This window comes from Aspergillus brasiliensis, assembly GCF_001889945.1.
Source record: "Aspergillus brasiliensis CBS 101740 unplaced genomic scaffold ASPBRscaffold_7, whole genome shotgun sequence".
In the NCBI taxonomy this organism is placed as follows: Eukaryota; Fungi; Ascomycota; class Eurotiomycetes; order Eurotiales; family Aspergillaceae; genus Aspergillus; species Aspergillus brasiliensis.
In genome coordinates this window covers 661,521-673,442 of record NW_027137448.1, presented here as the reverse complement: position 1 = coordinate 673,442, position 11,922 = coordinate 661,521, and the positions used below count along the sequence as shown (strand labels likewise).

The window sequence follows — 11,922 nt, the reverse complement described above, 5'->3', positions numbered from 1 at the left end:
GGCAGCGCTAGGTACACTTTTTAACTATTTTTAAACTCAGCAAGAGACGTATCCTGAGGAGGAAGGATGGGCCAACTCCTCCCTCCAGCATCATCCAAAATCGTAACATTGATTTTACCCCGACTAGCACTCAACTCATCGATATTTTTATACCAAGAGGGATTCAACCGGTAGATCTGTTTGAGGAGTTCCCTGACATCATAACCTTCTGGGGCGTCAAAAGTCCACCACGCCAGGTGGATCGGTTGAACCTCCCTAATCTTCGCATCCTGGGTGTTCGCGTACTTTTGCAGCCCTTTAAAAAAAGTGATCATGTCGTTGCGAGTGGCGGCGGCCACAAGCCATCGGTGCCAGTCGCCCGCGCCGTTTCCTTTGTTCAATTGTGTGAGATGGGCATAATATGGCCTTTGAAAATTGACTTCCTGCTGGAGATTGTTTCCTTGCATAATGAGGCAGCGTGCGTAGCCTGAAGCAAGATGATATTGGATGAATTGGATAAAAGATTCAAGTTTGATGTTGCCTTTTCTCAAAAAGTAGTTTGGGATTTCACAAGAACACTTTTGAACAGAGGATACTATCAGCCGCTATTTATCATTTTCTAGAGATTCACATCTTCTGGAACCTAGCGTCATATACGTTCGGATTCGCGCGATGGTTGTTGACTCTGAACAAGATAGATTCGACGTTTTCAGCTCTTGGCAATTATAAGTGTTGTCTTTTTATTTTTTACCACGGTTGTTGATTGAGTCGAGTTGAGTCGAGAAGTCACCCGATGAGTGCAAAATATGGGAAGGTTTTCAAGGTTTCAAGGTTTCAAGGTTCCTTGTAACCGGAGATGTCAAACAGAGATGCTTAGTTGTGAGCTTATTTGCAAACGGTAGTAGTTTCGCCATCACACCGGACAACACCGCGCAATACTTTCGGTCTAGATCTTTTGACGAGCATCGATGGAAGCGAGCTCAATGGAGGGATTCATGTAGTACGAGACTGTCCCACTGTCCCACAGTTCTCGACTTCGAGTTTGCGCAGATGACCCCGAGTAATTGATGCTGCTAACGGACATAGTCCGCCTCCTCGTGTTCTGATCACTGAAGATGTGAATTCCCCAGTCAGAAATTGCCGATAACTAGTAGACTTTCCATTGGGGATCCATGCGAAGTGCAAGTTCATATTGAATTCGATGCACGCTATATGTACGTATGTAAATAATACAATAGTGCCAAATTCACCTGTATGCCTGCCACCCAGTCTTTAAACCAAAGCATTGAGATTAAACAAGAAAAGAGAAACAGAAAGAGAAGAGATAAGCGGGACGGAAATGAGAATTTCGCGGTGAATACAAGGACCGAGAAGGAGATAGAGACGAGAAGAGACCAAAGCATTTGGCGAGGAGCATTTGGTGAGGGATGGTCACGATCTCAAGACCACCGTATCGATGAGTTAGGTGAGAAGATAGGTAGATGATGGTATTTGGGTTGTTTCGATACATATGACACATGCAGACGAGAAAGGATAACAGGGGGTTGCATATCAGAACATTCCTATGATATTGTAGCTGTAACAGGCGATGATCGTAAAATAAAAGGATGAACAGAGGTAAGATGTCGCTTATTCCTGGACGGAATTTTCGCTGGCCACTGTAGGTGGATTTAGCCGGGCTGTCTGTAGGGCTTCGGGCAATTTCAGCGGCGCTGCGGGAGCTGACTGCAGCTTGTCGAGTTTCTCGCCTCGCAGAACTTTCTCCATCTCCTCCTTTGTCAGTGTCTCGTATTCAATCAAGGCTTTGGTCAAGAGCTCCAGCTCCTCCCGCTTTTCGGTCAAGATATTGCTGGCGCGGACACGACCCTCTTCGACTAAACGACGGACTTCGGATTCAATCTCCTGCTTTGTCTCCGATGACAGGCTGTCATAGTTGCTCGACAGGTCCACATTTCCGAGCTTCTTGGAGTAACCAAAACGGGTGACCAAGGTAAAGGCGGTTTCGGTGGCTTGTTGGATGTCCTAATATCTGTCAGTAACTGAGTCATTGTAGCTTATGTTCTAAGACCTACCGCAGAGATTCCACTGGTAACTTTGTCGGGGCCAAAAACCAGCTCCTCGGCAGCCTTACCGCCCATGGAGACGTCGATATCCGAAAGGTATTCAGTGTAGTTTCTCGACACCATGTCCATCTCAGGCAGGAAGTGAGTCACACCCAAGGCCATGCCCCGAGGAACAATGGTAATCTTGTACAAAGGCGTAGAGGAAGGAGAGAAGTAAGCAACAAGAGCGTGACCGGCCTCGTGGTAGGCAGTGAGGAGCTTGTCCTTGTCCTGGATGATACGGCTGCGAGCCTCGGCACCCATCATGATCTTGTCCTTAGCCCAGTCAAAGTCCTTCGGGCCAACCTTGGTTTGCTTGTTACGGCTGGCATAGATGGCGGCTTGGTTAACGAGGTTCTCCAGATCAGCACCAGAGAAACCAGGAGTACCACGAGCAATGACACCAACATCAACATCCATGCTGATCTGGACATCCTTCATGTGGTGTCGGAGAATATCCATACGGCCACGGACGTCAGGAAGGCCAACAGTCACCTTGCGATCAAAGCGACCGGGACGCGTGAGAGCTTTATCCAGAAGTTGAGGGTAGTTGGTTGCGGCAATGATAATCACCCCGCTGCTTTGGGAGAAGCCGTCGAGTTCGGTAAGCAACTGGTTCAAGGTTTGCTTCACGTAGGCAGCATCCCTCTCGTTTCTCTTGGCACCAATGGCATCCAATTCATCAATGAAGATGATGGCAGGGGACTTGCTGCGAGCCTGAGTGAACAATTCACGAACGCGCTTGGCACCGACACCCACGTAGACCTCGTCGAATTCAGAGCCAGACATGTAGAAGAAGGGGACACCAGCCTCTCCTGCAACAGCACGAGCCAGCAAAGTCTTTCCGGTACCAGGAGGACCAACCAGGAGAACACCCTTGGGCAGCTTGCCACCAAGCGAGGAGAAACGTTCGGGGTTAGTGAGGAATTCGACGAGTTCCTGGAGTTCTTCCTTGGCTTCATCGCAACCATGCACATCAGTGAAACGGACAGTCTGCTGCTGAGGCTGAGCTTCGCTGTTCTGCGGGCCCCTGATGTTCTTCAAAGCACCAGTCGTTTCAACCAAGATCGTGATCATAACCAGAGAGAGATAAGCAAAGAAGGCGAAGTAGAACAGGAACTTGACCCATCTGAAGACAGCACTTCCGGTCGATTCCTCCACAACCACGTGCAGAGGATCTTCCTTGTTTCCAGTGCCGGTCTGCTTGACTGCTGTTCCGTAGTGTGTCGAAGAACCGAATTGTCCACCGTGAAACTGGGTTGCGACGGCCTGGCCGATGGCTTGCAGCCGCTCGGGGCTGACGGCCTGGCCGGACGCAGGGACTGCTACCGCAGAATCCACGCCACCAACGCGTTGCAAGGCTTTCATGTAGAGTTCATCCGTAGCCGCATTCGTGGCAAAGTGACCGCTTTTGTACCGTTCAACAACAATGGCAGGGTGGTTTGCACGGAGGAGGGCCTGGTAGAAAGCATTCTGAGCGTTTGCGCTGCTAGGGTTGTTGTTGGCAGTCTTCTCCTTCTGCGCCAACAGGTTGTGAGAAGAACCACCAAACAAAAAACGCTGTTGCTGTAACCGGGAGAGACCTTGGACTTTAGGAGCGTGGCGAAGACGGTTGAAGGACAGGGATATCGTAGAGTAGGAACGAGCAGCGGGCGAGGCAAAATGACGGGTAGCAAGAGACCGGGAGGTCCACATTGTGGTTCCTGAAAGAGCAAATCCATTTAGATCAGGCTCCTCAATCATATGAAGGGAAATATATACCATGGAGCAAGGAGCGAGACCATCCGCTTTGGATAGTCTTGCTGAAGATGCTTGCCTTCAAAGCTTCGGAAGACACAGTAGCCAAAAACTCCGGCAACTGGACACCAGTTGATCCCTATGCGTATATCAGCGCACTAATTCCATCATTATAACGGCCGACTAGCAAGCCATACCGAGGAGGTTGCTTCCGCAACCGCGCGTTGGGAGGGCTGAGGGGCGGCATATCCGGAGCGGGAGGCGTGTTCGACGTTATTTCGGGGCGCATTCAACAACCGTGTCATTGACGGCCAGAGATCTGAGGTCACAGCCGCAAGACCCTGGCGGGGGAGTCACTAGTCAGCGACATCAGGTTCGAGCGTGGGCAGATAGCCCGACTTACCGGCTTGGGGAAGGGGACTTGGAAGGCCATGGTTGTCCGAGCTAAGCGGCACTTGGCCGCGAGGTTGATGATAGTAACCCTTCGGCGCGATAGGGAGAGGGTGGGGCACAGTAACGATGACGATGAGATCAATCCTTAATCAAGATACATGCCATCCCCGACCACAACCAGACGACAGATTTGAGATGAAGAGAGGGAAGAAGAGGAGGCCAAACCAATGACGATGCCTGGATGGTCGATGCTCGGCGGCGAAATTCGACTGCCGACCCGGTGCCCTGCCGGCTGCTGTCGCCCCCCGTAGCCAGCAGCCTGTGTGCCTCAGGCATGCAACATCGGATTCCACGCCTTTCCCCAAATTTCCCCGCCCGCATGGATGGGTTCTAGAAGGCTGCACCACCAGAGCTCCCCGGAATTATTCCCGCTGTTGACACGGCCATATATCAGATATACCTGCGTCATGACTTCTTCAATTGTACTTGTGCCATGACGATGATGGCCGCGCACGATCTTCAATCCGCTTTCTGGATCGTATACGCCGTACCATACAACATGAGTCGTTGCCTGTCTACAACCCGTGGTTCAGATCGGATACCGATGACTAGAACATCATCATAGATTCAAGCTCAACTGTGCCTATTCTTTGTCACAAACTATATAATTGGACACGCACGTCAGGCGCGTTGACAACGCAGCTGAGGGTTAGACACTTAAATGCACCTTCCTCTCTTAGCGTCTCTGGACCGAATCTTTCTATCTTGGACCTGCCTCCAGTCTAAACAATTCCCGGCAACGTGTTCCGACATATATAATCTGGAGAGCAGCGAACGTCGCTTCAACTAATATGCCCTGTGGCATGAACCCCGCTATCCGACATTCATGATGTCGAAAAGGGTCATCTTCCTCATGGGTGCGCCCACGTTGCGAAATCTTCAGTGGAATGAAGAGGAGCTGCTGAACGCACCGATATCTCCATTTCATAGCCTGGATACGCCAGATGGAGGCCATTGGCCCTTCCCCGATACTCCGCCCGTGAAATGGAGACTATTGCAGGACCTGCGCAGCCCGGAGCTGCTCCCAGAAATCTACAGGTGGGAACCAGGTCGAGATGCTCGCTTCCTCACTATACGGGACATCGCAGTCCCTGATGGGACGTCGCAGACAATGCCGGACGACTCAGTGCTCTCTCAGTTCTACAACCATTCATTTACCGTTCACGAAACCTCGGAGATCTCGACCCCGGGGTTTCATTCTGGCGATTCCATGCGAAGCAGCGGCTTATCAACCGGGACCTCTGTTGCGACAAGCAGCGAGAAGGACGGGCCAACACCAGGGTTACCGATCCAAGGGCCCCTCAGTGATCTCCGGGATATTCCCACTGCGACATACTTGAATTCGATCGTGCCGCAGACGATGACGGTGAATCTGATTGTGGCGATTATCGCCATCCACCCTCCACGCCGGGTGGTAACGCGGCAATGGAAGCAGGAGCTGGATCTGGTTGAGGTGGTGGTTGGGGATGATACAAGAAGTGGGTTTGGGGTTACGTTCTGGCTCCCTCCTGCGAATCATGCGGTCATGGCTGGGGAAGGTGACGACGAAGGAGGCGCGCTGGGGGTGTCATTGGCAACGCTGCGTCCGCGGGACATTGTTCTGATGCGGATGGTAGGACTGAGCTCCTTCCGAGAACGGGTCTACGGGCAGAGTTTGAGGAAAGGGGTCACCAAGGTTAACCTGCTGCACCGCCAACGACTCGACGTAACTGAAGCGGGCGGGCTCTACAGTGCGAAGCAACTCCGGGATATTCAGCAGGACCCTGCAGCTAAGCGTGAGGAAGATCTGCCGCTGATGAAGGTGAGCAAGGTGCGCGAGTGGATCAGGAGATTTATGTTGGATCCGGTAGGCGGTGATGGGGGCCGGGGGCCTTTTACACGTGGCCGGGCTGCAAAGGGCCATTCCCTGCCCCCCGACACGCAGGAGTGAGCAGGCAAGCAAGAGTGGTAGTTTATATATAGAGTATGGCCTGGAGTAAGGTCTGCTGTCTATTATCTATATACTCGGCTGGGAATTCTGTATCTTCCCTGATCTCTTTAGATTCTTGATTCATCAAAGTCCTTGTTTAACCTGCAGTTGTGAGGCGCTCATGAAACCTGCCACCAGCCTTAATGAACCCGTGACCACAATGGGGGACGTTAGGAAAGGGCGGCAACAAAGAAAATTGGGTGATCAGGAGACACGGATGGAATTGATGCTTATTCCTCCCGCATACATTCTGGGTAACCCGCCAAGGGAGGTACTACGTTGTGCTAGTCAGTAAAGAGAGGGGATGCAACCCGACAGTTTGAACGCCATCGGTGGCCAAGTATCATTCATTGGATACTGTGATGGCGGTTGGGGAGTAAGTAGTTCCGAATGGGTTACTAGTTCTTCTACTATTCTTTCTCTCTTCTTTCCCCTTTCCCACCAACAATTGATTTAGGAGTGTATGCACGTACTTGCGTCAACCGTGCATCAGCTGTAAGTTTACTGAGTACTATCATCATCATGATCCTGCTATGCGAGGTTTCGTAACCCGAAGCAAGAATTGCATAATGACCATCCTCATAACTGATCATAATTAAAAAAAATCATGTAATCAAGATGAAGACAACTACAAATTTATGGAGCTGTAATTCAGGGGGCACTGCCGCCCCACCGGGTGCACCTGAACCCGCCGCAGTGATTAGTTGGTTCTAGGCCGTACGATACCCGACTATACCCTTAGCGGCAATGCCTGCTGGGCAGTGGCGCGGCCGCAAACGTGCACTGGTCGAACCCGGTGTTCCTGGTGCGTGCCATTGCTGGTAATTGGGGGTCAAGTCACAAGGCTGTAACTCTGCGACTCTGCTACTAGTAACTAGTAGTTACTCACTGCACGCTTTAAGGGGTCTTTCTTGCCAGTGACCTCTTTTTTTGACTTGCCCATAACTTACCGGCCCGTACATACACAGCCATTACGGCCCGCTCTCCCCGAATCGCAACGCCAGGTGGTCTCCTCTTTCTCTTTCTGCCTCCTCCTCGTTCTTATATTATATCCCGACCGTTCTTTTTCTCCTTTCCTTTCTCTTCCCCGTCTGTGACCATCCGCTTCAATCAATCGATCAAATCTAATCTCTCCAACATCCCCCCTTTTGGATCGTTGGAAACTTCCTGCTTCCTCTCCTCTTCCATACACTCTCTCCACCTTTCCCTTTACCCCCCCTCTTCCGTCGGCGGGCTTTTGTTCCACCTGTCCATCTCATTCTTTGCTCCGGTCATTCGTTTGGAGCGAGCCTCGACCCCTCCCGATCGCTACTCTTCCCTACAATTAATACCCCCCTACAGCAACCATGAAGGGTATGTTCCGAGTCTATTGAATGGTTACTCCTGACTTGCTGACCATTGACTATCTAGCCCTCATTCTCGTCGGCGGTTTCGGTACCCGTCTGCGTCCTCTGGTGAGTTGATCGCCCCCCGCCGACGATCGTGACGTCGAACATACCAGTCGATTCATGGAAGAACCGTGAGAAAGCACACAAGACACAAGCTAATTTTTCGCAATGCTGCTTAGACCTTGACCCTCCCTAAGCCTTTGGTCGAATTCGCCAACCGCCCCATGATCCTGCACCAGGTTGAGAGCTTGGCTGCTGCTGGTGTCACAGATATCGTCCTGGCCGTCAACTACCGCCCCGATGTCATGGTGTCGACCCTGAAGAAGGTACAATTGCCCTAGCTGCACGGATTGCCTTCCCGCGAAATGCTCACAGTCGCCCCTAGTACGAAGAAATCTACAATGTGAAGATTGAATTCTCGGTGGAATCCGAACCCCTCGGCACGGCTGGTCCCCTGAAGTTGGCGGAGAAGATTCTGGGCAAGGACGACAGCCCGTTTTTCGTCCTGAACTCCGATATTATCTGTGACTTCCCCTTCAAGGAGCTGGCCGAGTTCCACAAGAGCCACGGCAACGAGGGTACCATTGTTGTCACCAAGGTCGACGAGCCCTCCAAGTACGGTGTCGTCGTCCACAAGCCCAACCACCCCTCGCGCATCGACCGCTTCGTCGAGAAGCCCGTTGAGTTCGTCGGCAACCGTATCAACGCCGGTATCTACATCCTGAACCCCAGCGTGCTGAACCGTATCGAGCTGCGCCCCACCTCCATCGAGCAGGAGACCTTCCCCGCCATCTGCAAGGATGGTCAGCTGCACTCCTTTGACCTGGAGGGCTTCTGGATGGACGTTGGTCAGCCCAAGGATTTCCTCAGCGGTACCTGCCTCTACCTCACCTCTCTGGCTAAGCGCAACTCGAAGCTGCTCGCCCCCAACAGCGAGCCTTATGTGTATGGCGGCAATGTCATGGTTGATCCCTCTGCCAAGATTGGCAAGAACTGCCGCATCGGCCCCAACGTTGTGATTGGACCCAATGTAGTGGTCGGTGACGGTGTGCGTCTGCAGCGCTGCGTCCTGATGGAGAACAGCAAGGTCAAGGACCACGCGTGGGTCAAGTCGACCATTGTTGGCTGGAACAGCTCGGTGGGCCGCTGGGCTCGTCTGGAGAACGTCACGGTGCTCGGTGACGATGTCACCATTGCCGACGAAGTCTATGTTAACGGTGGTTCCATCTTGCCCCACAAGAGCATCAAGCAGAATGTTGATGGTGAGTGAATTGTCTATGTTCCCATGGGCTTCATTGCTAATTTTGATCACTTTTAGTTCCTGCTATCATCATGTAATCCTCATCACGTCGACATGCCCTTTCACCCTTCGATATACACCACCTACACTTGAAGTCACCAGATGCATAGAAACCGGAGTTGATCGTGTCTTTCTTTCGAGCAGTGTAGAACCCCCAACCGAGGTTCTAGACAACACCGGATGCTGCTTGGATACATTGCGGTCTACGCCTCTGAAACATCTCCCATCTCGCACCCGTCCATTCTTATTTTCGTCTTGTGCTCGTCCGTGTCCGCATGCTAGAGGCCTTGATGGTAGAAGCGTGTCTGATTCGGGTCATCCTTACACCCCTTATAATCAATCTCCCGAGGTCTCTTGATCTCGGACCTCCTTGCTCTCCCGCATCTTTTTCCGACGTACTGCGTGTCACCAGTGCTGTTGCTTCTTTTATTTACCGGCTTTTTCGTTCTGCTACCTTGTTTCCCCGAGGGATGGTGAGCACATGGACTAATACTCTATCTGATTTTAATGACGTATGTGGACATGGTTAAAGGAATGTAAATACGGGAGGCAGGATCAGAAAAGAATCAATCAATTATCTCTATTCTATTATACAGTATATAGTATGCAGTATGCAGTAGATGCAGTATGCCCGAACCCTCCACCACCCCCTCTATGAGAATCAAGCTATGGTAATATCAAGCAGTAGCACCAGCCTCTTTCTCGTCCCTCTCCAAAATCTCATCCCATTGCACCCTCAACTCCTCCATCCCCTGCCAACACTTCCGCCCCAACTCCTCAAACTCGACCTTCTCCTCCGCCGTCAAATCGGTCGCCCCGCGCTTCCTCCTCCGACACCGATCCTCCATCACCACCGCCTCCCCAACCACTCCTCCATGTCCCCAGCCATCCACCTCCGTCGAAACAGCGCTATCCCTCCCCAACCGATCACACGACGACCCCCATTTCACCTTCCCGCCGCCATGAGCCCGATACACCTCCTCCGCACTATCCAGCTCCTCCTGCCGGCTCACAGCCAACCACACCGGTGCACACGCCCCCGCATACGTCGACAACGTATGCCACGGCGACCCCAGCATGCGCGCAATATAAAACGACACGATCATCGCCCAGAATAGCGGGAGCGCCAGCGGGAGGATACCTGTTCCGCAGACACCTGGGTGGGAGAGGTACATGCGAGGTTGCATACCCTTTTCATCAACATCACCACCACCATTATCCCCCTTATCAGGGGGACTATAGAACCCCTCCACCCACTTCCTCGTCGACGGTGACTCCGCCGTCAACGCCAAAATATCCGTCAACGTCTTGGAACTCTCATATGGAACTTTGGTCCTCAACCCCTGCAAATCATCCACATTGAAATGCTTCACGGTGGCCTCGATACTCGATACCCAGATAACCCGTCCCGGCTGGGTAGATTTCCGTAATAGTCCCATGACATTATGCGAAAGCATGTAGTGACCGAATACGTTTGCCGTGAAGACACTTCCCAGTCGCGGCTCATTAGATACATTGTGTGTGGTCTGCGGCGGAGTGATCATCCCCACGGGGGCGATCTTGTGCGCGAACCATGATACGCTATGCACTAGGTCGGTGAGGGTGCCCCAGATTGCGCGCGGCCAGTCGATCCCCGTCCAGCCGCCGATGCCGGCGTTCAGGATGATGGAGTCGAGTTTGGGGATGGTCTTGGTAAGGCGCTGGGAGAGGGCCCGGACGGAGGGGAGGTAGGAGAGGTCGACGGTTTCCGGGTGGAGGGTGATTCTGGAGGAATTGGTGGGGGATGATATGGGTGGGAGGAGGGTTTGGAGGTGGTGGAGCGTGGAGGTGGCTTTTTTGGAGCTCCGCGTGGTGAAGATTATTGTTAGGTGGTGGGTTGAGGGGTGTGTGGTTAGAAAGTCGGTTATTAGCCGGGCGCAAATGGCGAGGCCGAGGCCACTAGATGGTTGTATCTTGTTGTTAGTTTGGTATGTTTGGTGGTTGTGGTTGTGATGGTGGTTCTAGGGATGAGTTGGGGATGGTGCAATTGAGGGATGGGTACCTGTTTGCGCCGGTTACTAGCACGTAGAATTGATTCTGCAGGTCATCCTGGGCTAGTTCGGCCATTGTGAGGGCCTAATCTTGGTGGCGTAAACGGGGAATTGCCGCGGTTTGTAGGTGAAGCTGGTGCTGGCCTGCTGAAGAATAATTGGGGATTGTATAAATCTCCGATAAGGGGTGATTATGTAAGGTGCTGATATGCGATCCATGGATGAGGGTCATGTGACTATGAGTAGTCAGGTACAGATTGTACAGGCGTGTTGATTGTGTTTGATGTGTAGTAGATGAGATAATAATGAATGTATGGAAGTATGAATGACGTATGATTGATGATGGTCGGAGGAATAGCTGTCTGTGCTAAGATTTCATACTATATGGCATGAGCATGTATGGTCTGGATAGCTTCACATACACCCAATCTAGTATACAACGGAATGCTTATATTATCGCTTAGTAGTACTAGTACAAAGATATGAATAGATAACAGCACCTACTACTTGAAGATACTCATGGCAGAATACCATGATTGTAAGAACAAATACATACTCACCTCTTTCGAGTCGATCTACCTTCAATCCATCGCCTGTATACTTCTACTAACTTCAACATGTACCATACCACCCAACCTTATGACCAAATAGTAACCACCAAATCGAGTAAATGATATCTTACGAACCTCGCCACCTTTACCATCCAAACCATCCAACTACCTGTTCCTCTTAAACTTAAATCCAACCCCGGCAAAACCAAAAATCTCCCCATCACACAAACCGACCAACCAGACCCCCTACCACCTCGTATAACTACACTCTGTCTTCACCTGATAGATCATTCTACACCGAAGTAAGTTCAACCTACATACAGACTAGTACACACTCTCACACACGCAATAGGTGATAGATAGTTCCTCATCAACATCGATGCGGCTCTTATACCCATCCAGTCATCGTCACA

At 51.5% G+C, this 11,922-nt stretch overlaps 6 protein-coding genes across 6 annotated transcripts; 3 read left to right on the top strand and 3 right to left on the bottom strand.

The window, feature by feature from the left end:
- Positions 1-20: 20 nt before the first annotated feature.
- On the bottom strand, positions 21-446 carry ASPBRDRAFT_179032 (uncharacterized protein; the record flags this gene model as incomplete). Its single annotated transcript, XM_067619894.1, has 1 exon — positions 21-446. One exon carries the CDS (start codon positions 444-446, stop codon positions 21-23), a length of 426 nt encoding a protein of 141 aa, XP_067478289.1.
- A 1,162-nt stretch (positions 447-1,608) lies between these two features.
- Positions 1,609-4,251, bottom strand: ASPBRDRAFT_196575 (i-AAA protease YME1; the record flags this gene model as incomplete). Its single annotated transcript, XM_067621007.1, has 5 exons — positions 1,609-2,001; positions 2,052-3,784; positions 3,843-3,957; positions 4,016-4,159; positions 4,222-4,251. The coding sequence occupies 5 exons, from the start codon at positions 4,249-4,251 to the stop codon at positions 1,609-1,611; spliced, it is 2,415 nt and encodes an 804-aa protein (XP_067478288.1).
- A 599-nt stretch (positions 4,252-4,850) lies between these two features.
- On the top strand, positions 4,851-6,450 carry ASPBRDRAFT_43951 (uncharacterized protein). The gene has a single exon (XM_067625092.1). The coding sequence runs from the start codon at positions 5,098-5,100 to the stop codon at positions 6,199-6,201; it is 1,104 nt and encodes a 367-aa protein (XP_067478287.1). The 5' UTR covers positions 4,851-5,097; the 3' UTR covers positions 6,202-6,450.
- Positions 6,451-7,586: 1,136 nt separating this feature from the next.
- Positions 7,587-8,966, top strand: ASPBRDRAFT_196573 (mannose-1-phosphate guanyltransferase; the record flags this gene model as incomplete). Its single annotated transcript, XM_067621006.1, has 5 exons — positions 7,587-7,593; positions 7,651-7,694; positions 7,808-7,954; positions 8,014-8,890; positions 8,947-8,966. The coding sequence occupies 5 exons, from the start codon at positions 7,587-7,589 to the stop codon at positions 8,964-8,966; spliced, it is 1,095 nt and encodes a 364-aa protein (XP_067478286.1).
- Positions 8,967-9,000: 34 nt separating this feature from the next.
- Positions 9,001-9,532, top strand: ASPBRDRAFT_601265 (uncharacterized protein). The gene is made up of 2 exons (XM_067628172.1): positions 9,001-9,034; positions 9,136-9,532. The coding sequence occupies exon 2, from the start codon at positions 9,204-9,206 to the stop codon at positions 9,456-9,458; it is 255 nt and encodes an 84-aa protein (XP_067478285.1). The 5' UTR covers positions 9,001-9,034; positions 9,136-9,203; the 3' UTR covers positions 9,459-9,532.
- Positions 9,507-11,315, bottom strand: ASPBRDRAFT_43948 (3-keto-steroid reductase). Its single transcript, XM_067625091.1, has 2 exons — positions 10,970-11,315; positions 9,507-10,866 (listed from the first exon to the last, which is right to left on the bottom strand). The coding sequence occupies exons 1-2, from the start codon at positions 11,032-11,034 to the stop codon at positions 9,606-9,608; spliced, it is 1,326 nt and encodes a 441-aa protein (XP_067478284.1). The 5' UTR covers positions 11,035-11,315; the 3' UTR covers positions 9,507-9,605.
- Positions 11,316-11,922: the final 607 nt, after the last annotated feature.